The 25,339-nt window shown below is 39.4% G+C and overlaps 1 protein-coding gene across 1 annotated transcript in view; it reads left to right on the forward strand.

Annotated features, from left to right (window-relative positions):
- Dpy19l2 (dpy-19 like 2) overlaps window positions 1-25,339 on the forward strand; it is a 130,319-nt gene that overhangs the window by 13,952 nt on the left and 91,028 nt on the right. Inside the window, exons 5-8 of the mRNA XM_055601418.1 lie at window positions 15,155-15,275; window positions 17,567-17,660; window positions 21,392-21,449; window positions 23,613-23,704. Coding sequence (XP_055457393.1) covers window positions 15,155-15,275; window positions 17,567-17,660; window positions 21,392-21,449; window positions 23,613-23,704 — 365 coding nt within the window. The remainder of the gene's footprint in view (window positions 1-15,154; window positions 15,276-17,566; window positions 17,661-21,391; window positions 21,450-23,612; window positions 23,705-25,339) is intronic.

Raw genomic sequence — 25,339 nt, forward strand, 5'->3', positions numbered from 1 at the left:
GATCTCTCCAAATCTTTTATCATAAAATGATGTCGGATTTTGTCAGAGGCTTTTTCAGCATCTAATGAAATGATCATGTTGATTTTTTTTCTCAGTTTGCTTATATAGTGGATTACATTGACCTATTTTCATATGTTGAACCATTCCTGAATCCCTGGGATGAAGCCTACTTGATCATGGTGAATGATGTTTTTGATGTGTTCTTGGATTAGATTTGCAAGTATTTGTTGAGTATCTTTGTATCAGTGTTCATGAGGGAAATTGTCCTGAAATTCTGTTTCTTAATTGGATCTTTGTGTGGTTTGCATATCATGGTGACTGCAGCCTTATAAAAAAAATTTGGCAATGTTCCTTCTGTTTATTTTTGTGGAAAAACTTGAGGAGTATTGGCATTAGTATTGGTATTGAAAGTCTGGTAGAATTCTGCGCTAAAGGAATTTTTTTTTTTGGTTGGGAGAACTTTTAATGACTGAGGTTCATGGGTATATTTAAATTGTTTATCTGGTCTTGATTTAACTTTGGTAAGTGTTAATCTATCAAGAAATTTGTCCATTTCTTTTAGATTTTCCATTTTTGTGGAGTACAGATTTTGAAGCATGGCCTAAAGAGTCTTTGGAATTCCTCTGTGTCTAGTACATATCCCCCTTTCCGTTTCTGATTTTGTTAATTTGGATATTCTCTCTGTGTCTTTTAGGTAGTTTGGCTAAGTAATGGTTTGTCTCTCTTCTTGATCTTCTCAAAGAACCAACTCTTTGTTATATTTGCCGGGGTCCAGCCCGAGTGAGGTCATGGCCTGACGAAGGGTGGATGCAAGCCTGGCAAGGGACAAAGAGGAATGAGGCACACACGGGGATCGGGAGAGGTTTTGCATCCTGACTGACAGTCTTGGTGCTTCTGTATTTGTACAGAATTTAGTAGGTAAAGATAGCTAGTTCCACAACATAGATCATATTATTTTTGTTCCTGGACATGTGTTTTAACTACTACTTTGTCATAAGTTCAGTTATTATTAATGGATAATTGAAAGATCCCCGGAGGGTATCTTCCGTCAGAGAGACCCCCTCCCAAGGAACAACGAGGCCATTCGGATGCAAACAGCAAGAGGCTTTTATTTTGATACACGGGTACCCGGGGCGAAAAGTCATTCGGGAGACTTCCGCACCTCCTTGGGGAAAAACTGGGGTTTTTATAGGGTTTTAGAGCAGAAGCCCTGGTACAGAAGCGAGAGGCATGGTTACAGGGGGCTGATTGGTACGTTTACACGAGACCACGGTTTGCGTCAAAGTTTGGCAGGGACACCAAGATTCCAGGAACTGGGTGGTCACAATGGTCATGATGACTCCTTGACGTGGCCCACCACCTGTTATTTTGTTTTTCTCTATCTTAACTGAAACAGTCTCACAGATATCCATGAGGGTGATTAACACAAACTGTTTTTAGTTCAACAGGGGCAGCCTGACCACAGATATTCCAAGTGGGTGACACAGCTAGGTTTCTTAGTAATTTTTCAGTTTCTCATCTGGCCTTCAGAGTTTTACAAAACAGTGGTGTCTCACAAAATGGCGTTAGCTATGTTTAACTTAGGGTGAGGCAGGGGTCTTTCATAATGACAGAACGGAATTATCTTTTATAATCAATTTCCTTCAATTCCACAATTAGATTTTTAGCAATATTGCAGTTTCAAGGGAATATTTTATCAAAGCATGATAGCCTATTCTCAGGCTGGTAGCTCTTGCAGTTTCAAAGGTACTAGACAGAAAACATCCAAGCCAGCCTGGGCAGACTGTCATGTTCCAGGCAGTGTATTATCAACTTTCAATAGTCAGAAGTCAGAGTGCTAATTGTAATTTGGTCCAGGAAAAGTTTTTAGGCCAAAGCTGCTGCAGTTACTCCTTAATTTCTGCAATAATACAGCATTTATATTTTATATATTTATAGAATTTATTTATGTGGCTAATCTTGCTATTATTTTCTTCCTTGGTCATAGGACACTATCGTGACCTTGTATGAGTTCGTTTTTTTTAAGAAAAGGAGGTCTTACTATTTTATTCTTTTTTCATGTATCCATATCATTCTTTGTCTACCTTAGGAGGCTTTCCATTTGATCTGCTACCAACTTCTCTAGCCCACCAAATATTGTTTACCTTTTAAAGTTTGATTATTTTGCTTCTGAGTAATTGCAGGGGCAGATGTGCTGAGAGCATCTTTGAGTCAGAGCCTCATAAGAAGGTTTCTGGCATAATTATTTGAGTCACAACCTCCAGGGCAAAATGATGACTTTTAAGTAGGGCCAGATAAGGATATCTCCCTAAAGGAAGGAGGGGTAGAATAGTCAGGACATTCTTGGAAAAGCTTAGAAGCATTATGCCTCCTGGGAGGATACGTAAATGATTCATTAGAAAATTTTCATTGATCCAATATCCCCAAGTTGTACAAATAACAAAAGACCCCCAAGCATGCAATACAAAGAGATCAAGGCCAAAAGAGTGGGAATCTGCCCCACAGCGATCGCTAGCCTCAGCTTTGCTGGATCTTTGTCAAGCAGCTGTATGGGCTTTATGACTTTCACTGTTCCCATTCGATATGGCTGTGGCATATATTGATTCTTTGTGTTGTTCTCTTTGTGTCTATCTTATTGATTTCAGTCCTGCATGACTATTTCCTGCAGTCTACTCTTCTTGGATGTATTTGCTTCCTTTTATTTTAGAGATTTCATGTGTACTGTTAATTAGATAGTATGAAATCTCCAGTTTCTTTGTGTAGGCCCTTAGTGCTATACAAGGTCTTCTTAAAACCACTTTCATTTTATCTCAAGTTTGGTTGTGTTGTTCTTCATTTTCATTGAATTCTAGGAAGTTTAAAAAATTTTATTATAGTCATTCAGTAGAGAGCTATTCAGTTTCAATGAGTTTGTAAGCTTTTCATTGTTTCTGTTGTTGTTGAAATCCGGCTTTAATCCATGGTGGTCTGATAGGCTGCAGGGGGTCATTTCAATATTCTTGTGTCTATTGAGATTTTCTTTGTGACTCAGTATGTAGCCAACAGTAGAGAAAGTTCCATGAAGCGCTAAGAAGAAGGTATATTCTTTTGTGGTTCGGTGAAGATATCTGAGATCTGTTAGGCCCATTTGGTTTATGATGTGAGCTAGCTCTAGCAGTTCTCTGATTAATTTTGTCTGGATGCCATTTCCATTAATGAGAGTGGAGTATTGACTCCACTACTCATGTGCGAGGTTCAATATTTTGGTGTGGGTGCCCTTGCATTAAGGGCATAGACATTCAGAATTATGATATCTAAACTGGTTGGTGGTGCATGCCGGGAGGCAGGTGGATCTCTGATTTCGAAGCTAGACTAGTCTACATAATGAATTTTAGGACCACCATGCTACACAGGGAAATCCAGTCTCAAAAAACAAGACAAAAGGATTGTCATATTATTTTGGTAGATTTTTCTCCCTTTAATGTATATGTACTATTCTCTGTCTGTTTAATTAGTTTTAGTTTGAAGTCTATTTTGTCAGATATTAAAATGGCTTCCTTTTTAGTTCTGTTTGCTTATAATATTTTTCCATCTTTTACCTTGAGGTGGCTTCTATTCTTGATGTTAATGTGTCTTTCTTGGATGCCACAGAAGAATGTTTTCCAATTCATTTGTTAGTCAGTGTCTTTTTATTGGCAAATCAAGATGTTGAAAGTTATCAGTGAGCAATTTTTCTTGACTCCTGTTATTTTGTGTTTGTTATGTAGAAGTTCAACTCCCCTACTCTTCTTTTGATTGAATGGTCCTAGTTATTTATTCCATGTGTTTTCTTAGGCATGGTTAACCTTTTCAGGTTAAAGTTTTCCTTCTAGTGCCTACAGTTGGGCTGTATTTATAGATACTGCTTAAATTTTTTTAAAATCATGGAATGTCTTTTTTTTTCCTACATCTATTGTGACTGAATGCTTTGATGTGTATAGTTGTCATAGCTGGTATCTGCTGTCCTCGAACTGGCTTTGTAGACCAAACTAGCCTCAAACTCACAGAGATCAGCCTGCCTCTGCTTCCCACATGCTGAGTTTAAAGGCATGCACCACCATGCCCAGATCTCTAACATATTATTGTTAAAGGGTCTTTTTATTTTTTTGTCTTATACTTCAGCTGTGTTGCATTGCTCAGGACCTACTGTAATAGGGTGGCTGGCCTTAAGTGAAGATGTATTGTCCCAGCAGTGACTGATTTTATTCTCACACCGGTGCCTAGGCTTCTAGCTTTGGAATGTCTGTGATTCTAAGTGCTAATATCTGGTATTGTCTTTGTTGGGAGGGTGTTCACTCCTTGGTTTCTGTTGCCATCTCTGGTTTTTAGGAGAGTGTGGTGGCTGTGGGTTGCTTGGTAGGAAATGCTTCTGAGATCCTGCTTTATGTGGCCACAGGGTGTTCTGGATAGAGTGTGTTTCTAGGTATTAGAAACTACTACTTAAGGATGTGATGGTCTGGCGCAGGGGTTTCACAGGAGGGAGAAGAGCAGGATATGCCACCAGGAACTGCTTAGTCCCCTAAGAATAGAGACAGAGAAGGAGGAGGGGCTACAGCATATAGCTTTTTATAGAGCTGTGGAGGAGCCTGGGGGGGGGGAGTGTTAGATTTGGTGAAGATAAGAGAGAATAAAGGTTTAAAGTCCTTCTACCTGCTTTGATGGCCAGCAAAAGAGTGGGATTGTGATGGATTGCCAGTAGGTTGCCAGGGAGTGCCCAGAACTGGTAGGTTTTGAAAAGAAGATAACCTTTTTTGATCTTTTGTGTTATTTCTATTTTTTTTTTTTAATGATGAAATCTTAGCCTGAGGACTTCTTTTGTTAGTTCTGTAAGCCATATGAACAGAGCAGATTGGGGAGGAAGAAAAGCTATGTGGGTGGCTTGGGCCTATGGGTTGGAAATGTCTTGGGTGGAATGAAGTCAGGTGGACAGGAATAGTATATAGAATGTGTCTCCTGGAGTATGCAGAAAGATATAGATCAATGGCATGATAAGGGCCTGCAATTTGGGTATAGGTAGGGAGGGTCTTGGCAGAAGCCAAAAGATTGGTTTGGCACAACAGGGGAGGCTGGACTAGGCTAGGGCATTGATGCTGGACCCAGGCAAGATCTGATGAATTGATGAGGGTTTGTAAAGGAAGAGAGACAGAAAGACTCATGGAGCTAGAGCTTGGAGAAGGATGTGAGAGATCTAGGTAGCTGGAGAGGTTGGTTGTAGTACAGAAGGGACCCATGGGTAGTGACAAGATATGTGGATCCTGAAAAATACATAGAAGTAGGTTGTTGTGCAGGCAACAGGTGAATTTTGCTGGTGCTCTAGATGCGGGATCCAGATGGTATCTAGCTAGCTGGGGAGAAGGACTGGATAAGCAGTGTCCGCTTGACTTACAAGGCTAGAACTTGGAGAATGATGTGCGACATCTGGCTGGGTGTAGTGATAGGACATTGTCAAGAATAGACCTGTGAGTGGTCATAGGTAAGATGTTTTCTACCAGAAGCCTAAGGGTTGGTTACACAATAGATAGTGATGGACAGACAAAGCAGAACACTGGGTATGCGATCCCAGCTAGATTTGGTGGCATATTTTGGGAGTAGACTCACAGAGTTAGACCACAGAGAAGAAAATGGGTGTTCTGGCTTGGTAGATATGTTGAATACTAAGCCGCCTTATTATTATTATTGTTATTATTATTATTATTATTATTATTATTATTTGTGAATTTCATACTTGATACATCTGTAGTACAACCTGTTCACTTAAAGAGAGTTAGAGGACCAGCATGTCTACTACGAGGTAGTGCCTTCTGAGTAAGCCACAATTGTGGCTCTCTGTTCCTCCCCATTCCAAGACAGCTGCATCCTTTTGTGCAGTGGCAGCCTTGTCCCTTCACAATGGTGAAGGTCACAGTGAATGGATTTGGCCATATTGGGAGCCTGGTTACCTCCTTTCAACTATGGCAAAGTGGATGTTGTTGCCATCATTGATGCCTTCATTGACCTCAATTACATTGTCTGCATGGTCCAATATTACTCTATTCATGGCAAGTTCCACAGCACAGTCAAGGCTGAAAAAGGAAAAATTGTCATCACAGAGAAGGCCATCACCAGCTTCCAGGAGTGAGATCCCACCATCAAATGTGGTAATGCTGGTGCCAAGAATGTTGTGGAGACTACTGATGTCTTCACCACCATGGAGAAAGATGAGGCCCACTTGAAGGGTGGGGCCGAATAAGTTAGCATCTCTGCCTTTTCTGCCAATGCCCCCATGTTTGTGATGGATGTGAGCCTTGAGAAGTATGAAAACTCACACAAGATTGTCAGCAATGTTTCCTGTATCACCAAATGCTTAGGCCCCCTAGCCATGGTCATCCATGGCAACTTTGGCATTGTGGAAGGGCTTATGACCACAGTCTATGCCATCGCTGTCACCCAGAAGACTGTGGCTGACCCCTCTGGGAAGCTGGGGTGATGGCTGTGGGGCTGCCCAGAACATGATCTTTGCATCCACCAGTGCTGCCAAAGCTGTGGGCTAGGCCATCCCAGAGCTGAATGGGAAGCTTACTGGCATGTCCTTTTGTGTTCCTACCACCAGTGTGTTCATTGTGGATTTGACATGCTGGCCTGCAGAAAGCTTCCAAGTATGATGACATCAAGATGGTAGTGAAGCAGGTATCTAAGTGCCCACTAAAGGGCATCCGTGGCTTCACTGAGGACCAGATGGTCTTTTGCAAGTTTTATAGTGATACTTACTATTCCACCTCTGCTGCTAGGGCTGGCATTGATCTCAATGACAACTTTGTAAAGCTAATTTCTTAGCACTGCAGTGAATACTGCTACAGCAACAAGGTGGTGAACCTCATGGACTACATGGCCTCCGAGGAGTAAGAAGCTCTGAACCATCAACCCCAGCAAGAACATGAGAGCTAAAGAGAGGCTCTAGACTGCAGAGGAGTCCCTGTCCCAACTCAGGCCACAACATTAAGCATCTCCCCTCACAGTTTTTGTCCCAGACCACCAGAAGAAGGGGAGGAGCTTAGGAAGCCTTATTCTCTTAAATATCACAAATAAAAGTCCAGTTAACCCACCCAAAGAGAGAGAGAGAGAGAGAGAGACAGAATTTTATTCATTAAATCTTATAAAGGACGGCCTAAACAAGACCTGCACAATGACAACACCAGTTCATATTATTGTCCATGGGTTGGGTCTTGTGAAATTTCTTCCATCCACAACAGCATGTAAGCTAGTGGTGTAACTAGAAGGGTTTTTTTTTTTTTTTTTTTAAACATCCATGTTGTTGAGAGTTCATGGTACACTTTTCCTGCCAGGTTTGGAAGAAATTATCAACAGGATCCTGGTCTTCTAACATTTACAATCTCCCTGTAATTTTTTTTTTTCTGATCCTTTGGATTAAATGTAGCATTGGAGGCTTATAAACTCAAGCTGGTCACCCAAAGGCATCTTATTCTCTGAATTTTAACCAGCTGTGCGTTGCTATAATCGTCTCCATCTGTGTGAGTTTTCTTTCTATTCTGTGATAAAGACACTATAACCGGAAGCACTTTGGGTGAGGAAAGTGTTTATTTCACCTTACAGCTTAAAGTCTATCATGAAGAGAGTCCATGGCAGGAACTGGAAGCAGAGCAGAAACCTGGAGGGAGGAACTGATGAAGAGACCATAGAGGAAAGTTGCTTATTGATTTTTCTTTTATGGCTTGATCAGCCTGCTCCTTATACAATGCAGGACCACCTGTCTAGGGGTGACACAGTCCCTAGCACACTGGGCCCTCTCACATCAATAATTAATCAAGAAAATGTTCCACAGACTGGCCTATAGGCCAATTACATTTTTCTTTATTATTAGTATTATTATTATTTACTATAATTTATTCACTTTGTATTCCAGCTGTACGCCCCTCCCTTATCTCTTCCTGGTCCTACCCTCCCTCCCTCTTCATCTCTTATGTTTCTCTTCTAGTCCACTGATAGGAGGGGTCCTCCTCCTCTACTACCTGACCCTAGCCTATCAGGTCTCATTAGGACTGTTTGGATCCTCTTTCTCTGTGGCCTAGTTAGGCCACCTCCCCAGAGGGAGGTGGTCAAAGAGCCAGCCATTTAGTTCATGTCAGAGACTGTCCCTGCTTTCCTTACTAGGGAATCCACATGAAGACTGAACTGCCCATGGGCTACATCTGAGCAAGGGGTCTAGGTCCTCTCCATGCATGGTCCTTGGTTGATTTGTCAGCCTCTGCAGGACCCCCTCAGTCCAGATTTTTGGCTCTGTTGGTCTCCTTGTAGAGCTTCTGTTCCCTCCAGGTCTTTCTATCTCACCCGATTTTATGAAGACATTTTCTCAGTTGAGGTTCCATCTTCCCAGATAACACTAGCTGTGTTGATAATAAACTAATCAACATAATGGAACCTTTGTCAACTTGACACACAAATACATCTTTCCTTTCTGGTTCATCCTCCAGATCTCATTAATATCACACACACACACACACACACACACACACACACACACACACACACAACCATAACAGTCCTATTTAGTCTAAGAAACTCAAACACTTTAAAAATTTAATTTCTATAAGCCTTAGTTTTTCTGCACAACCTTGTCAAGCCAAGCGTACTCAGTGCTCCTGATGCTGCACCTTCATCAGTGGTCTTTCCTGGCCTCTCTTAGTGCCAAGCCTCCACTGCTTTCCATGATTCTCTTCATCTTGCAGTTCAAATACCACTAAATCCAGTAACACATGGGAGATGTTTACACATTATCATGCTCAGCTGATAGTATGAGATTCAGCCCTGGCCATGTCTGGACTACAGATACTGTGCACTGACACAAAGGAAGTATTTTCATAAGGTTTCATCTCAAAGATGCTGCTCTCCTCTTACTCAAAGGTGATTTCTCAGTTCCAGTTAACGACCATTAACTGTTCCAGTAGTGTGAATGTTTTACTTCAGTGCGTAAACATCGCATGGTAGAGTCTTTACTTTCCTCTGAAACATCACAAGCTAAGCCTCCATCGTCAGTGTTGTTATTATCATTCTTGTCTTCCACACTCCAGTAAGAGCTCATTAAGCAATGAACACTCAATGATGTTGTCAGATCAAAGTTTCAAACACATCCACAATTACCCCTAAAACAACGTGATAATGACTGTCACAGCAATATCACACGATCCTGGTACGAATTTCTGTGTTACCTCTCTACTACTGTGACAAAGACACCTTGGGGGAAGAAGAAGGTTATTTCACCATGCAGCTCACAGGCCATTATAAAGGAGAGCTATAGTAGGAACTCAAGCAAGCCAGGAACCTGGAGGTGGGAAGCGAAGCAGAAACCACTGCTTACTTGTTTTGTTCAGCCTGCTTTCATACACAACACAGAGCCACCTTCCCAGGTATGATACCACCCACAGTCAGCTGGGCACCCCCACATCAATCATTTATCAAGAAAATAGGCTTACTAACTCCAAATGGACCGAAGACACAATGTGAAGCCAGAAGTGCTGAGACTGTGAGAAGTCTTTTCACACAGAAGTCTTTTCACACAGATGAAAGAAAGGACTATGTGAATAGGACTCAGTTAACTCAGGAACTAAGGCCAACAACTGACGAACGGGACCCCCCAAAACCTAAAAAGCTTGAGACATCTACAGAGTGGAAAAGAACCTTTTCAGCTACTCATCTAACTGGTGGAGGCATTTTCTAATTGAGGTTTCCTCTCCCCAGAAAACCCTAGCTTGTGTCCAGATGACAACAAAAAACAAACAGAGAACCTCCCCAACCCAAAACCTAACCAGGATACCATCAGAAAAAGCTTCTTGATAAAGAGTGGGAGCTACCTTTATCTGTGGGTATAAGAAAAGTGGTACAGGCACAAACTCAGACACATTTACCAAATAAAATAGAACTGCAGGTCCAGATATAACCTGATGCTCCTACAGACACTTGATTTTTGACAAAAAGACATTTTACAACAAATAGTTCCAGACAAACTGGAAAGGTACATGTAGAAGAATACAACTGGATCCTAATCTCTCACCTTGAACAAAACTCAACTCCAAATGGACCAAGGACACTAATATAAAACCTGATTCAAGCCTTTGGTTCCCATTGCAAAGAGACGTTTCCTTGATGAGGGTAAAGACTACCTTCATCTGTGGATATAAAGACAAATTGTTGTTAGGGTTATTCTGGTTCAGTAAAGTAGTGATTTTAGGTTCTCATCCAATATCCATGACTTCACTAGCACTGAGTAGTTATCTAGGTTTCCAGTTTCGGGCATGACTTGCCTTCTGTTGAGTTGATCTTAGTTTAGATAGAGACCTGTTGGCTACCACCAAGGTCTTAGTGACAGCACTGTCCTCTAAGGGTTATAATGCCATTCTAGTCATTGATGTGGTTCATAGGCAGGGAAGTTGGTTGCCTCCCTGGAAGCCCAAATGGTGCTCTCAAAAAAGGATTTTGTATTTTGTCAGTAGATTCTTTTGTATCTGAGATGATCATGTGATTTCTGATCTCAAGTCCATTTGTTTGAATTACTGTAGTTATTCCTAATTGGTATCATGACTAAGTTAACTGAGTGAATGTTAAAAAAGAACACCTGAAGTTTGTGGGGTGGTAGTAGTGGTGAGGAAAATAGAGGAAGTGGACAAGAGAGAATGGGAGGTGGGCTTTCTAATGCATTATATACATGAATGAAATTCTAAAACGGTAAATTTTCATATTCCAAATTGCCTTATTTTATTCAACTGCTTGTGTTGCATTGGTCTTGGTTCAGGTGTTTATTCATACTCCCTTTGAATTATTTTTATGCTTATAATTGTTATTTTGTGGTTATTGTACTGTGGCTCTTCTAAATTGCTTTTTTGAGAAAGCTACCATAGGAATAATGTATTGGTTCTTTTTTTTTGTTTTCACAAAGGGCCTTGGGCATCTGGGGTTAGGTCATTGGCTGGGTCTTTTGGCATGGACATCTACACTATCAATGTTGAGTGTGCATTTGGATTTCTCCTTGCTGTTACCCAACTTGTCAGGTTTTGAATCTTCTGGATTTGTATTTGTGGTTCAGTCTCAAGGACACTCAGAGGTGATGCTCTATTGGGGTATCAGAAGTCATATTTGTTCAGCTAAGGGAAAATGAAGCTATGATCACAAGAAGGAACTTTCTATGGTTCTAGAAGGTTCTTCTTGAAGCTCCTCAGAAACTGAGGTTGGTGTGGCAGAGAGAGACAGAGGCAAGAACTGTCATGGTGTACAGGCATTTAACATAGGTCTTCAGGTTGCTGCCTTAGAGTCCTCATGGGTGGGGGAAGAACAGGGCTTCCTTGGAGTGCAACAGGGCCTCAGAGTTTCAAATCATAGGGATTTGAGATCACCACCAAGGGTCTAGCAGGGCCAGTTGTGGACCCATGCATGGCTCAGTCTACAGATGCTAAGATAGTGGAAACTGAGGTCATGGGAGGGAGATGCTACATGTGAGATAGATGTGAGCCTTAGTTCATAGGTCCTTAGATAACAGCTTAGGATTTTATGGGGTGGGGTGACTCTTCCTGTGAAACACATGCACATGGGCTTGGTGCAAACATCCTCAAAGTTTCCTCCTTAGTATTTTAAAAATCATTGTGAAAAGATGGGAAATTTCTTTTTAAAATGTGATGACACTGCAAAGACATTCAGCTTGGGTTTTGTTCGGAGTTGTATTTTCAGCTTCAGATGATGAAAAATGGAGTAGACACCAGTTAACAGATGATTACACAGTATCACAGTTTTATATGTTTTTTATGCTTACATTGTCAATATCTAATCTATAGGTTAAAATATACAGTTAGAGCAACATTTTTGGGAAGGTTAAATATATTTTATACTCTCTGGCCAGCTCTTTGATCATCTCCCCCTGGTGAGGTAGCCTATCTAGGCTACATAGAAAGATTATCCAGACCGTCCTGATGAGACCCCATAGGCTAGGGTCAGATAGTAGGGGAGGTCCACCTCCCCTATCACTGCAATAGAGGAGGAGTGGGGGGGGGAGAAAGGAGGGTGGACAGGGGGGAGATGAGGGAGGGAGCGAGCTATAGCCGGGATAAAAAGTGAATAAATTGTAATAAATAATAATAATAAAGAAAAAAATTTAAAATTAAAACTAGCCTAATGAGGGAGCAGCCTTACCAGGTCACAGAAGAAGACAATGCAGCCAGTCCTGATGAGACCTGATAGACTGGGGTCAGAGGGAAAGGGAGGAGGACCTCCCCTATCAGTGGATTTGGAGAGGGACATGGGAGGAGATGAGGGAGAGAAGATGGGATTGGGAAGGAATATGAGAGGGGCCTACAGCTGGGATACAAAAAAAATAAACTGTAATTAATAAAAAAACAACTAGCCTGTAATAAACTTTGCTTATTCAAAATTAAAGAAAAACATCTATATTTCATATTTACCTTATTCCGGCATTTAAAATTTTTTCTTATTATTTTTTTACAATTTGTTCATTTTATATATATATATATATATATATATATATATATATATATATATATATATATATATATATATATATATATGATTGAAGCCCCCTCCCTCAACTCCTCTCAGTCTCACCCTTCCTCTTTCTTTGCTCCTATGCCCCTTCCCTACCCTCTGACCCTAGCTTATTAAGTCTCTTCAGGATTGCCTGGATCTTCTTTTCCAGGTCAAGTAATCAAAGAGCAGGCAACAGAGTTCATGACAGGCAGCCCCTGCTCCCCTTACTCGGAAACCCACATCGAGACTGAGCTGCCAATAGGCTACATCTGAGCAGGGGGTCTAGGTCCTCTCCTTGGTTGGTAAATCAGTCTCTGTAGGACCCCTTGGGCTCAGTTTTCTTAAAGCTTTGTCGCTTTCCTTGTGGGACTCCTGTCACCTCTATGTCCTTCTATCCCACCTCTATGCCGTTCTATCCCCTCTTCCTCCATGCCAGCATTTTATATAGAATATCTCTCACTCCTTTTATAAAAAAATGATTATTAAGTTTACTTGAAAAGAGAGCTGACATTCTGAGGTGGAAAGGTCACTCGAGAACATGGAAATTATAATATGTAGACTGATGATTTTTTTCCTAAGGTTAAGTTATTAAGTTAAATAATATTTTTATAAATTTATTTAATTATGTGTAAGAGTCTGTGTGTTGACTTATGCATGTGAGAGTGCAAGTGCTCATAGACTTTAGGAGGAGGAATCAGGTTCTCTCTGGCTGGAATCAATATGTTATTATAATAATTATTAAAACATTATATTTGTAATAATTATTAAAAGATTAAATTTTGTTATTATTGGTAATTGTTAGCAGCATGGGTGCTGGGAACAGAATTGCCGTCCTCTATAAAGGCAGTGTGTCTTTTTAACCACTGAACTATCTCTCCAGCCCGAGTCAGAATGGAGTTCAAGTTTTACTCCAAAGCTATATTTTCCTCACTCTGTAAAAAGTTCATACCAAGAGAAATACGATTCTAGATTTATCACATACATATAGTATGATTTTTTTTTTTTGTACAGGTACCACAAAGTCATAAAAAGGATGACATTTTAATAGCATATCAAATTATTATTATTATATTGTAAATTAAGTTAAATTTATTTATTTATTACAATTTATTCACTTTGTATCCCCACTGTAGCCCCTCTCTAGTCTCCTCCCAGCCTCACCCACCCTCCCTCTTCTCCTCCTATGCCCTTTTCCCCTGATAGGGGAAGACCTCCTCCACTTCTATCTGACCCTAGCTTATCAGTTCTCATCAAGGCTGGCTGCATCATCTTTCTCTGTGGCCTGGCAAGGCTGCCTCCCCCAGGGGGAGGTGATCAAAGAGCCAGCCACTGATGACAGCATGTCAATTTTTAAATTTTTTTTTAATTTTTAAATAATTTTATACATTTACTTGTTTCCCAGCTGTAGCCCTCTCCCTCTTTCCCTCCCAATCCTCCCCTCCCTCCCTCATCTCCTCCCTGCCCCCTTCCGAGTCCACTGAGAGTGGGTGTTCTTCTCTCTCTGCATCTGGCCCTAGCTTATCAGCTATCTTCAGGATGGTTGCAATGTCCTTATCTGTGGCCTAGCAAGGCTGCTCCTCCCTCAGTGGGGAGGGGAAGCTCAGTGAGCCATACATTGAGTTCATGTCAGAGACAATTCCTGTCCCCCTTACTAGGGAACCCACTTGGATATTGAGCTACCATGGGCTATGTCTGAGCAGGGGTTATAGGTTATAATCCATGCATGGTCCTTGGTTGGAAAAACGGTCTCAGAGAAGACCCCTGTGCCCAGATATATTTGGACCTTGTGGGGCTCCTGTCCCCTCTAGGTCAGCATGTCAATTTTTAAAAGACAAACTTATAAAATCGATAGTTTGGACCAAGAAAGATCTTTATGGAGCTTTTCAGTGATGTCTGTTTTATCATTGAGTACGTGCAGCTACCTGCTGTGAGTGCCAAAGAGATGGGAAGGGTGACGCCAAATATTAAGTGTTAGTTCTATGTGTTTCTTTCTCTTGGTAATTCTTCCTTTTCTACTTTCAACAAAGGAATTGCATACTATTTATCCAAAATCCACCAAGTTTTAAAGAAATCCCAGATATGAGCTTTTTCTTTCTTTTTCTCTTTCTTTCTTTCTCTCTCTTTCTTTCTTTCTTTCTTTCTTTCTTTCTTTCTTTCTTTCTTTCTTTCTTTCTTTCTTTCTTTCTTTCTTTCTTTCTCTTTTTTTTCTCTGTCTTTCCTCTGAACTCTCAAAAGTAGGTTTCAGGTTGAGTAGAACCAGTTACTTCCTTATTCTCATTGGTCAAAATTTTAATGTGCCCTTGGGCTGTTAGTCCATTGTATTGCAATTTTTAAAATGACATATTTTAATAATAATAAAAAGTCTAGAGTGAAAGGAGATGCTATAAAATGTGTCTGTGAACTTTTCATAATATACTCTTATATTTCGTTGTAAGGGCATATCACTATAATTAAGTTGACTACTATATATAAATATTACTAATATATAATTTCAAAATAGCTTTTGTCATATAAATTTACTTACGTTTTTAATGTTAAACAACCGTCATAGAGTGGTACTTTGGAAAAGCTATCATTATGGTCAGAATGTTTTCTTGCATCTTCTCTTTTGCAGGTACTCATAGCCTACTGTTATCGCACAGTCATGGGAATACTGAATTTATTTGGGATAGAAGCAAAGACCTGCTGGAATGTCACCAGAATAGAGCCTCTTAAAGAAGTTCAGAGCTGTGAAGGCATGTGCCCCCTTCAATGCTATTGTGTGCTCACTGGTGTTTTCATAGCTATCTGATCTTGTGACTCATTTTAAGATTCATTATAAGCTGGGTATGGTGGTGTACACATTTAATCCCAGTAGTCAGACAGGCAGAGTCAGGTGGATGGCTGTGAGTATGAGGCCAGCTTGGTCTACAAAGTGAGTCCAGGAGAATCAAGGGTACACAGAAAAACCCTATCTCAAAAAACAACAAACAAACAAACAAAAAATTATAATCTATGATCAATTTTATTTAAGACTTTATAGAACGTATTCATTTCAATAAGTATTTTATACTTTAACATTCTTTTCTGAGAAGGTTAGATACTTAATAATTTGAGTATAAATTAGAAATTTAACTCAAGTACCAATATGTCCCAATGTTAGGTACTCTTGAGTAAAAGTCCCTTTCAGAATGAGACAGTACAAAAAATATTTAGGGTAACACTAGTACATATATTTGGTGGATAAAGAGCCAAATATATATTTGCAATACTTATGGATGAGTTGATGGTAATAATCAGCTATTATAAATATTTCTTTATCCTTGTTCACTGTACAAGAGGAATGTTTATGAAACTCTCTTTGTATGTCTCCTGTGTTTCTATCTTTGCCAACCAAAACCAAAACCAAACAAAAAAAAAGCCCTTAGGTATTATCTAACAATTTTCCAGCTGCCCCTTCAGACTCTGTTCATAGCCACACGGAAATACATATAAAAACACAAGTGTTTTTAGTGTCTTCATGTATGACTATTTTTTTTCCACAAAATTGATACTAACTAAATTTACTTAACTCTTGAAATATGAACAAAATCTGAATTTCCCACACCTTCATTTATTTATTTATTTTTTTCTACTGATGCCCTTTCAAACCTAAAATGATACTGGTGGAGGATACTTGAGGAGTGATTATACTTTGCGGTTTTTGCAACATACATGAATAGAGACTATGACTTGTTAAACCTTAGACTATGTAGTGTGTCCATCATCAAGAAGATTTAACTTTTTCTGAGTGTTGAAAGGCATCCCTTTAACATGTGTGGTATATATTAAGTTCTCAATTAGCAACAGGCCAGTGTGGTACTTGGGAGTGCACAGAAGAGCTGGCAGACCTGGGTCTTAAACTCAGAGAGCTTATACTGTCAGCAGGCTGTTAGCAGTTATAATGGTTGTGCATATTACCAATGTCCAGATGTTGGGAATGCAATCGAGGGCAGACCACACTGGATCACATGCTGGCTAGCATGTGATCTAGTAAAGAACCATAACAGGTACATGCTGAAGCATCACTGCCAGCTGCATGAAAAGCTCATTTGTAAGGGGCAGAGGCAGGTCCCAAGTGATTCCTGTTTCACTGCCTGTATTAGCTCAAGGAACCTAAGGAGCCCAAGCTGGAACTAGCAAGTGAGTACTGAGTATGTGGCTACAGAAACTTAGGAACAAGAAAATGTTCCAGTTTCCATATAGAATTACCACCAACTGTGCATGGATGATAACTGGAAGTAGAGAGAGCATATGACAGAGGCCATATGACCTTGGGATGAAAGGGTTAATGAACCAGAACAAGCAGGGTAAAAGTGCCTGTCTTTCAGCAGGCAGAGCAGCCTAACTTTGCAGATTACCTAGGTTTGTAATATTGTTTTATCAAACATAAAAATCCTTTATACCAGTTAATCTCAAAACTTTTGCCTGAAAGCTGTGTGAAATGATGACTATAAAGCACACCAGAAGTGATGTACATACAAAACATAGTCTTATCTGTCTGTCTGTCTGTCTGTCTGTCTATTTATATTAGATATGCTAATGTTCTGTCTACATCATAACAGATAAAGTGAGTAGATCCTAGCACCGCGGCCAGGGCTCATCTTTGAGATTAGGGATGGTATTGCATTCATTTCAGAGCCTAGAAAAGACAAAAGCATGCAGTGGCTCAGTGAACTCTTCACGTGTTTCTGCAGAAAGTTTCAGACACTGAACAGCATCTAACTTAATGAGAACCACAACTTACCATTACATTATAGAAATATGCCATTATGGAAAAGTGTAAACATAACTAAATAAGCATTGTGGGTGTTGTGGCTCTGTGAAGACCTGGCTTTGGTCCCTGGGATAGCAAAGGAAAGTACTCTGCTGTGGAGGTAAAGATGATGGTAGCATTAAAGAGTGGGCAGGAAAGCAAATGCCTTCAGCAAATTTATAAGTTCTTGATTATTAATCACTGAAATAATCTTACTCAATAAAGACTGAATAATCTGTGTCTTTTTTAAAGGATTGGGAGACCCAGCTTGCTTTTACGTTGGTGTAATTTTTATTTTAAATGGACTAATGATGGGATTGTTCTTCATATATGGTACATACTTGAGGTAAGACTAGCAAAGAGAGTCACCCTGGAAGGACTGGTTGGTGCCCATGGATTAAATAAAAAGAAACCTTAATGAAACCAATTGATTAGCTATAGAAAAATTTATAAAACTGATTTTTTTATAACCAATGCTATGCAAATAGAAATGAACTTCCACTAAAGAACATCTTAGAAGCCTCCCTTTTATCCTTTTGGAGATTTTTGAAAACTAAACTAATGAAGATGCCCCTATGTTTAAATTAGAACAATATTACAAAGCAGGGTGTTATTTCTAATTTTATTCTTTTTGAAGTGAGAATTTAAAAGCTATCAAAAATCTACATATCACTTGTGGAAGACACATTCATTAGCCACTCTTTCTTGATAATAGCATCAAAATTTTGTTAGGAGTATAAATGTGCCTGGTCTCCAGATCGTGAACTTAGTAATGACATCACATGTTATGTACCAACTCTTCATTGCTCTTTAGAAGAGCCAAGTGGATTAGCTTTTGTCATTGAAAATTAAGCCAAAGTCAGCCTTGGTTATATCTCAGAATTCTTTATCACAAGCCACAGGCTCACCTGCCCCTTCTCTAGTTCTTGGTTTTGCTTGTATATGCTGTCTGGAGCCATCCTGGGACTGGAGGGGAAAGACCATAAAAATGCAGATATATCTGGCTCTATCCAGCCTAGCAAACCTGCATTGCTAAAATAGTGCCAGCAGATAATTTATTTTTCATTTTTGTTGAGTGATATAACACACATCCATACTGCTTGACTACTTTGTCAGATTTTTTTTTTTGTTTCTTTCAGTGGAATATATTTTGAAGACTTTTTTCAGTGTTATTTTTGAATCACATAAAATTAGAAATTAAAAATATCTTGATTTAGAATCTGGGGACAATATCTCAGCAAGAGTCCTTCTCTATTCCTAATTATCTTATATTTTTAGACAGGATCTCTCACTGAAACTGGAGATCTCTGATTGGGTAGACATTATAGCCAGTAAGCCTTGTTCTTCCTGTCTCTACCTCTCAGTGCTGGGATTGCGAGCTTTTTATGTAGGTACTAGGGATCCAAATTCATGACGTTAACTGCTGCTCTGGGCATCCCTTGGATGTGCAACTATGAAAATAGATCTCTCAATATCTTCCTGAACAAACATCAACTTTAAATGCTCAAGGAAAAAAAAAACTTACTACAACACCAGAAATCCTGAGGCTACTATAGGAAAACACTAAATGATCACAGACATAAGAAAGGACTTCCTGAATAGGATTCTAATAGGTCAGGAATAATTGCTGGCATGTACAGTCATACCACCCTAATGCCACTGATCTAGTGTGATCTTGGAAACCAAGCAATGCTGATTCTGGTTAATAACGTGGTGGGAGAAAATAATTACAAGAATCAACAAACTGGATTCTATGAAACTGAAAAGCATTTGTGTGGAAAAGACAACAACTTTCAGAGTTAATACAAAAACCACATAATGAGAGAAACATACAGAAAGACTCAAAGTCAACACTACATAGAGTTTCTCTCAAATCCATCTTAATGCTGCACTAGTCACAGTACTCAGAAATAGAAAATAGCCTAATTACCAGTCAACAGATAAAATGATAAAGAAATGTGGTACATATAAACAATATAATAGTTTCAGCTTTAAGAAGAATGAAATCATGACATTTGCAACAAAATGAGTGCAACTGAAAATGATCAGTTTAAGCTAAACAAGCCAGACTCAGACACATTTCATATGTATACATGTGTATGTGTGCATGCGTGTGTGTGTGTGTGCTTGCTCATAAGCCATGAAACTGGAAAGGGAAACTTGGGATGTGAAGAAGCCTCTTAAAAGTGGTATAAAATAGAAATACCATTAAAACACACATGATAAGAAATCAAAAGGGGGCTAGAGAGGTGGGTCAGCAGTTAAGACTGCTCTTAACTGGCCGCTCTTACAGAGGATCCAGGTTCAGTTAATAGCAGCCACACTGGGCAGTCCCAACCACCTGTCACTCTAGTGTCCGGGGCTCCAATGCCCCTTTTTGGCCTTCACAGGCACCTGCACACAAGACAAGCAGAAGTGGGAACTGATGGGGAATGGAAAGAGAACCAGCGGAGAGAGAGTTTAGGAATGAAGATTAGGGGAGAGCATAGCTTAATGACACATTTGTAGGAAAATGCCAGGACAAAACTAACTGGTTTTCATGTTAACCTAAATAAAAATTAAAAGTAGAAACGAAAGTATAGTACATATACACAGTGGATTCTATTCAGCTATAAATAAAAATAACATTATTTCATCTGCAAGAAAATCTATGGGACTGCAAAGTATAATATTATGTGAAATATAACAGACAGATATATTTTTAATATGCAGATTTAATCTAGATTTTAAGAATATAGACGGAGTCAAGAAATTAGAAGGAATGCTGTAATTGGAAGGCAGGGGACTAATGGGTATGGAAGTAGAAAACAAGAGTAAAGTAATGGGGAATGGGTTGCTGTATTTGCAGATGACCAGGGTTCAGATGTCAACACCCACATGGCAGGTCACAATCATCTGTAAGTCCAGGCCCAGAGGATATGACACCCTATTCTGGCCTTCTCGGCACCAGGCATTCACACATGTAGAGCAAATATATACACATGTGCAGGAAAACACTTAACTGCATAAAGGAAAAATGAATAAATCTTTTTAAAGTTTAAAAAATGGGTGAGTAATGGGGAAAAGAAAAAATATGGGAAGTATGATTTTCTGATTTGTATAGAGATATAATAGCTTATATAATATAGCTTATGTTAACAACATATATTTTATATATGATATATACATATGTATGTATAAGAGGCATAAAAGCAGAAGACAACAAGAATGCAAAAGGGGGAAGGAACAAAAGGCTGAATGTATGCGAAGTAAAATCACATATGAAAATGCCATAATGAAATTGTTACGTGAATGCTAACTAAAATACATTTCTAAAATAAAAACAAGGTGAACTGACATACTTTCCCTTCTAATCACTGTAAGGCAGCTCACAGAGCCTTATGACATCCTTTCCCCCTCACACACATCTTCCACGGGTCATTATCTTACTGCCTCTGCACAGTGCTCAGGGCTATTAACACCTCCTGCTGGTTTTAGTTTTATTTTTTCATCTAATTTCTTTCTCTTTCTTTCATCCCACCAATGTTGACTCTAACCCAAGCTGAGCAAACAGTGGCTGGTAAGGACATAGGGAATCCGCTGGCTTGGTGTTTATACTGCAGCCGCCTGGCATGAGGGCCGCGAATGAACGTGCAACAAGACAGAAACAGTACACAGCACGGGCCTGAGCATCTGTGATGGTTATTAGCCACCCTAGGGCGGCTCCCTTCAGAGCATTTTCAGTCAGCTGAACAGTTAAGCCTAATTTCAAATGACAAAACCCCACTTCCATTACTGTCAGAATGCATGATGAACAAGGGACTGGGCTGTGTGACTAAAATCATCTTATGCTCGTGGTTTACTGAGAAAATATTTTAATGTAATTGTAAACTTGAAACTATAGAATATGTACACTTTGTGTCCTTATACAGTCATAATTAAAACAACAACTACACAGGCATTTGGGAAATATTTCTGGCTATTAGGTTTAGTTATTCATATTTTAAGTACAGAAAAATCTGTTTTTGATTTTGAGACAGTTTTATGAGAAGACCCTGTGTATTGCGTTTATAACTGTGTGCTTTGCTCTTTCTACAGTGGGAGTCAGTCAGGAGGTCTAATTACAGTAGCGTGCTACTTTTTCAATCATGGAGAGGTTTGTGGTCTATTCAGTCCCTTTTTAGAGATAGAGCGGTTTGCACTAACAAGAAGGTGTAGCCACCACGCTAACAGGTTCCATGGTGCTGCGCCTGTAATAACTTAAAGCATTTTATGTTGCAAATTTGCCTGTGAATTGTGTTAATCTTACGTCAGTAAATTTTTAAATATGTGAACCATCAGCCTTTTGGTGCTTATTTACATGCATATGTTCTGTAAACAAATGGCAGCCTTGTGCTCACTCAGGCACTGTTTATAGACATCATTCGTTGACTATCAAACCTCTGGTGAGTGAGCATTATCTTCATTATACAGATTATGAAATTGAAATTTAGAAAGCTACATTACTTAGCCGAAGTTCCATAGCTTTGCATGGTAAAGCTGGGTTACCTGTTCTGTGCTGGCCTCTACAACCTCACTTTTTAAAATATGCACTCACCCCTTTTCTTCTTTTGGCTTTTTGAGACAAGGTATCCTTTTATGTCTTCTAGGCTGGCTTCAAAACTTGTGATTCTCCTGTCTCAGCCTCCTAAATGCTACCATGTCTGGCTGGTACATCATGTCTGGCTCTAAAAGTTGTTTTTTGTTGTTGTTGTTTTGTTTTGTTTTTGTTTTAATAGTTAGAACACTTAGCATGAGATCTTAGCAGATCTTAACCTCCTAGCAGGTTAAGATCCTAGCAGATTTTTTATTCCATAACACAGTATTTTTTAAAGAGTGTGTGCACACGTGTGCATGGACATGAGCACGCGTATGTGTACCTGGGGAGTCCAGAAGAGGGCGTGACAGCTCTTGACTCTGGGGCTAGAGGCAATTGTGAGCCACCATGTGGGTGCTAGGAGCTGAACTCCAGTCCTCTTGCCTTCAGCTCCATGTGTCCAGCCCCCCAATTTAACACAACTGTACCCAGAAGACCTCCAGAACTTGTCCATCTCACGTAACTGAAATTTTATGTCATTGCTCTTCTTAGCAGTTGGAACGGTCCTGGCTTGACAACATGAACATCGGATGTTCATTCCATGCTGCCTTTCTTTTCTGTAACAAAATAATGAATTCAAAACAGATTTTGTACAGTAAGCCATCCCCAACAGACATATCCAAGCTAATAGGAACATCTGGAAGTTGTTTAGGATATGATGGATTCATTCAGAGTCTGCTCCATCTATTGGATGTTGGATGTGTGACAAGGATAGAGAATCTGACTATTAACATTTTGAATCAAATCTGCTATGTAGTGGCAGTAGGCCAATTTAAAAATCAGTTAAATAAAGGAATAAACAAATCCTCACATAAAAAGATTTAAATACATGATGTTAAATGAAAACAAATACAGTTCAACAATCTGTAGGCACAAAGAAAAGCATTTTATTTGGGTGTGCCAGGCTTTGGTGGACTAAGTTTGAATTTTGAATATAAACTATTACTGTTTTCAAAGCTTACAAGTTTGATTTCTTTCACATGTTATAATTTTTGGAAACTCTTATCAAAGTAATCAGACTCTTACTAGGTGATGAAAACAAATTATTTTTGTAATTTTAGGGTTCCTGATAGAAAATTTTATACAATAAGTTCCATGTGTCTTAAGACAGTCTTAAGGATGGATATGCAAGGTTAATAATATGTTTACTGCGTTCATTACCAGCAATTCTCAATACTTTCAATTGTTCTTAAAAACTTAACTCATGTAGAGTGTATTTGAATGACTCAGAGCCAGTATTGACTGTTTAATGTATATCCTTATCAGTTGGAACTTATTCTATGTAGACTTGATATTTGCAAATGCTCTATATCTTTGGTTAACATGGTTTCCTGGCTATCTTATGTACATCAAAGCCGCAAATGCCAGGCTCATGCCTCCAGGGCTGTGTTGTACTCTGGGCCAGTGGTCCTCATAGCTTCTACCCCTGAATATTTGTCGGTCCTTTGGCTGAATTGTGTGTGATTTGATATAGTTCTTGTTTCTGAGTTTGACAGTTAATAGTGCTCCCCTTAATGGCCACGAGAGAGAATATCAAAGGACCAGAAGCTACCAGAAAGTGAGAAGTAGGATCTAATGAGCCTAGCATTAAAACTCTGAAAGTAAGCCAATCCCTGAGTTTTAGGTGAGCAATATTTACTATAAAATGGAAAATAATGCAAACTGAGTGTTTTATGAATTTAGGCTACCCGTGTGATGTGGACACCGCCTCTCCGGGAAAGTTTCTCATATCCATTCCTTGTACTTCAGATGTATGTTTTAACCACTATTCTCAGGTAATTTCAGTCATAAAACAAAGCTAAATAAATTATTATGTTGCCTTTCTTAAAATTTGCTTTAATCTACTGTCATGATTATTAAATTGAAGGTATGTTTTAAACTTTTTAAAATGGATTCAGTAATCAGATAATTTTACATAAATTTATAACTATCTATTGAAAACGTGACCCTACAGGTTCTAGATAATAGTATTATGGTTTCAAAATTAGTTTTATTTTGTGTGAATTAGTATTTTGCCTACATGTGTGCACATTCACTATATGCATGCCTGGTGCCCACAGAGGCCAGAAATGTATTAGATTCCCTGGAAATGGAGCTATAAATGTTTGTGAGTCACCATCTCCCCTTCCCTTCCCTTCCCTTCCCTTCCCTTCCCTTCCCTTCCCTTCCCTTCCCTTCTTTTCCCTTCTCTTCCCTTTTCCCTTCTTTTCACTTTTTCCTTTCCTTCCCTTCCTGGGCCTCTCCATTTTCATGTATTTAAAAGTACCCATAGAAGCAGGAATTATGCCAGATTTAAATCTTTAACCACAGAGTACTGAGCACATACTCAAGCAACTGACTGAGCATTTAATTGTTGGCTGACTGGATAAAGGTAGAGCATGCCTCCTGAGCTCACTACAGATCTTTAGAATAGAGGCTGCCTCCTGGTATGTCACCAACTAGGGGTTGAATGTGAACTTGGCAATCTGTTCCCAGTTTGGGTTTCAATATTTATTCATTACATTATGTACTTTAGAGAAATTATAAGGAAAGATGCTGTATTCTCTCTTCCCCAGAAATGATGTTTGTTCACTTGAAGTAATATTAGTCTGACTAATGGGGATGAGGGAGTCACACAATGAAATGTGATAGACTGGAATTTAAGGTCATGGTCTTGAAGGCATGTACTCTATTTAACTAAAATAATTTTTGTGTGAATACAATCACGAGTAGCAAAATCTCAGGTGGTCCCTGTGCTTCTTGGGGTTATGGGGGTTGAAAGCAAGGATTCTTCCCACCCCCGACTGTGCAAAATGTGAAGCTGCAAACTCAGACCTAGTTTATTTTTGTTTTTGTTTCATATTCGAAGAGATGCTACACTTTGCTCTAGCAAAAGGCGAACGGTTCACAATGTAGTACTGCTGCAGATTCCACAATGTGAATGCCAACTGCAGCGGCTGACCTTTCACCTTACTTTTTAAGAACTCCCCTGCGTCCTCCACAAATCTTGGCACCCTCCAGGCCAGCATGTGTGCTTCTTCTCACTGTTTTCTGAGTTGTGTGTACTGAAGGACACAGTGAGGAACACAGGAGCACAGTCACGTCCCATTTCCTGAGATTTGACTGGAGGATTAAAACTGAATAGCAAACAAAGGACATAAAGTACCTTGGTGTGACTCTAACCAAGCAAGTCAAAAACTTATATGAAAAAAAATTTCCAAAATTTGAAGAAAGAAATAGAAGAAGATATCAGAAGATGGAATGATCTCCCATTCTCATGGTTTGGCAGGATTAACATAGTAAAAATGGCCATCTTACCAAAAGCAATCTACAGATTCAATGCAATTCCCATCACATTACCAACCCAATTCTTTACAGACCTTGAAAGAAAAATTCTCAACTTCATATGGAATAACAAAACCCCCAGAATT

The sequence above is a fragment of the Psammomys obesus genome, unplaced genomic scaffold, assembly GCF_907164565.1.
Source record: "Psammomys obesus unplaced genomic scaffold, mPsaObe1.curated_primary_1811, whole genome shotgun sequence".
Taxonomy (NCBI): domain Eukaryota; kingdom Metazoa; phylum Chordata; class Mammalia; order Rodentia; family Muridae; genus Psammomys; species Psammomys obesus.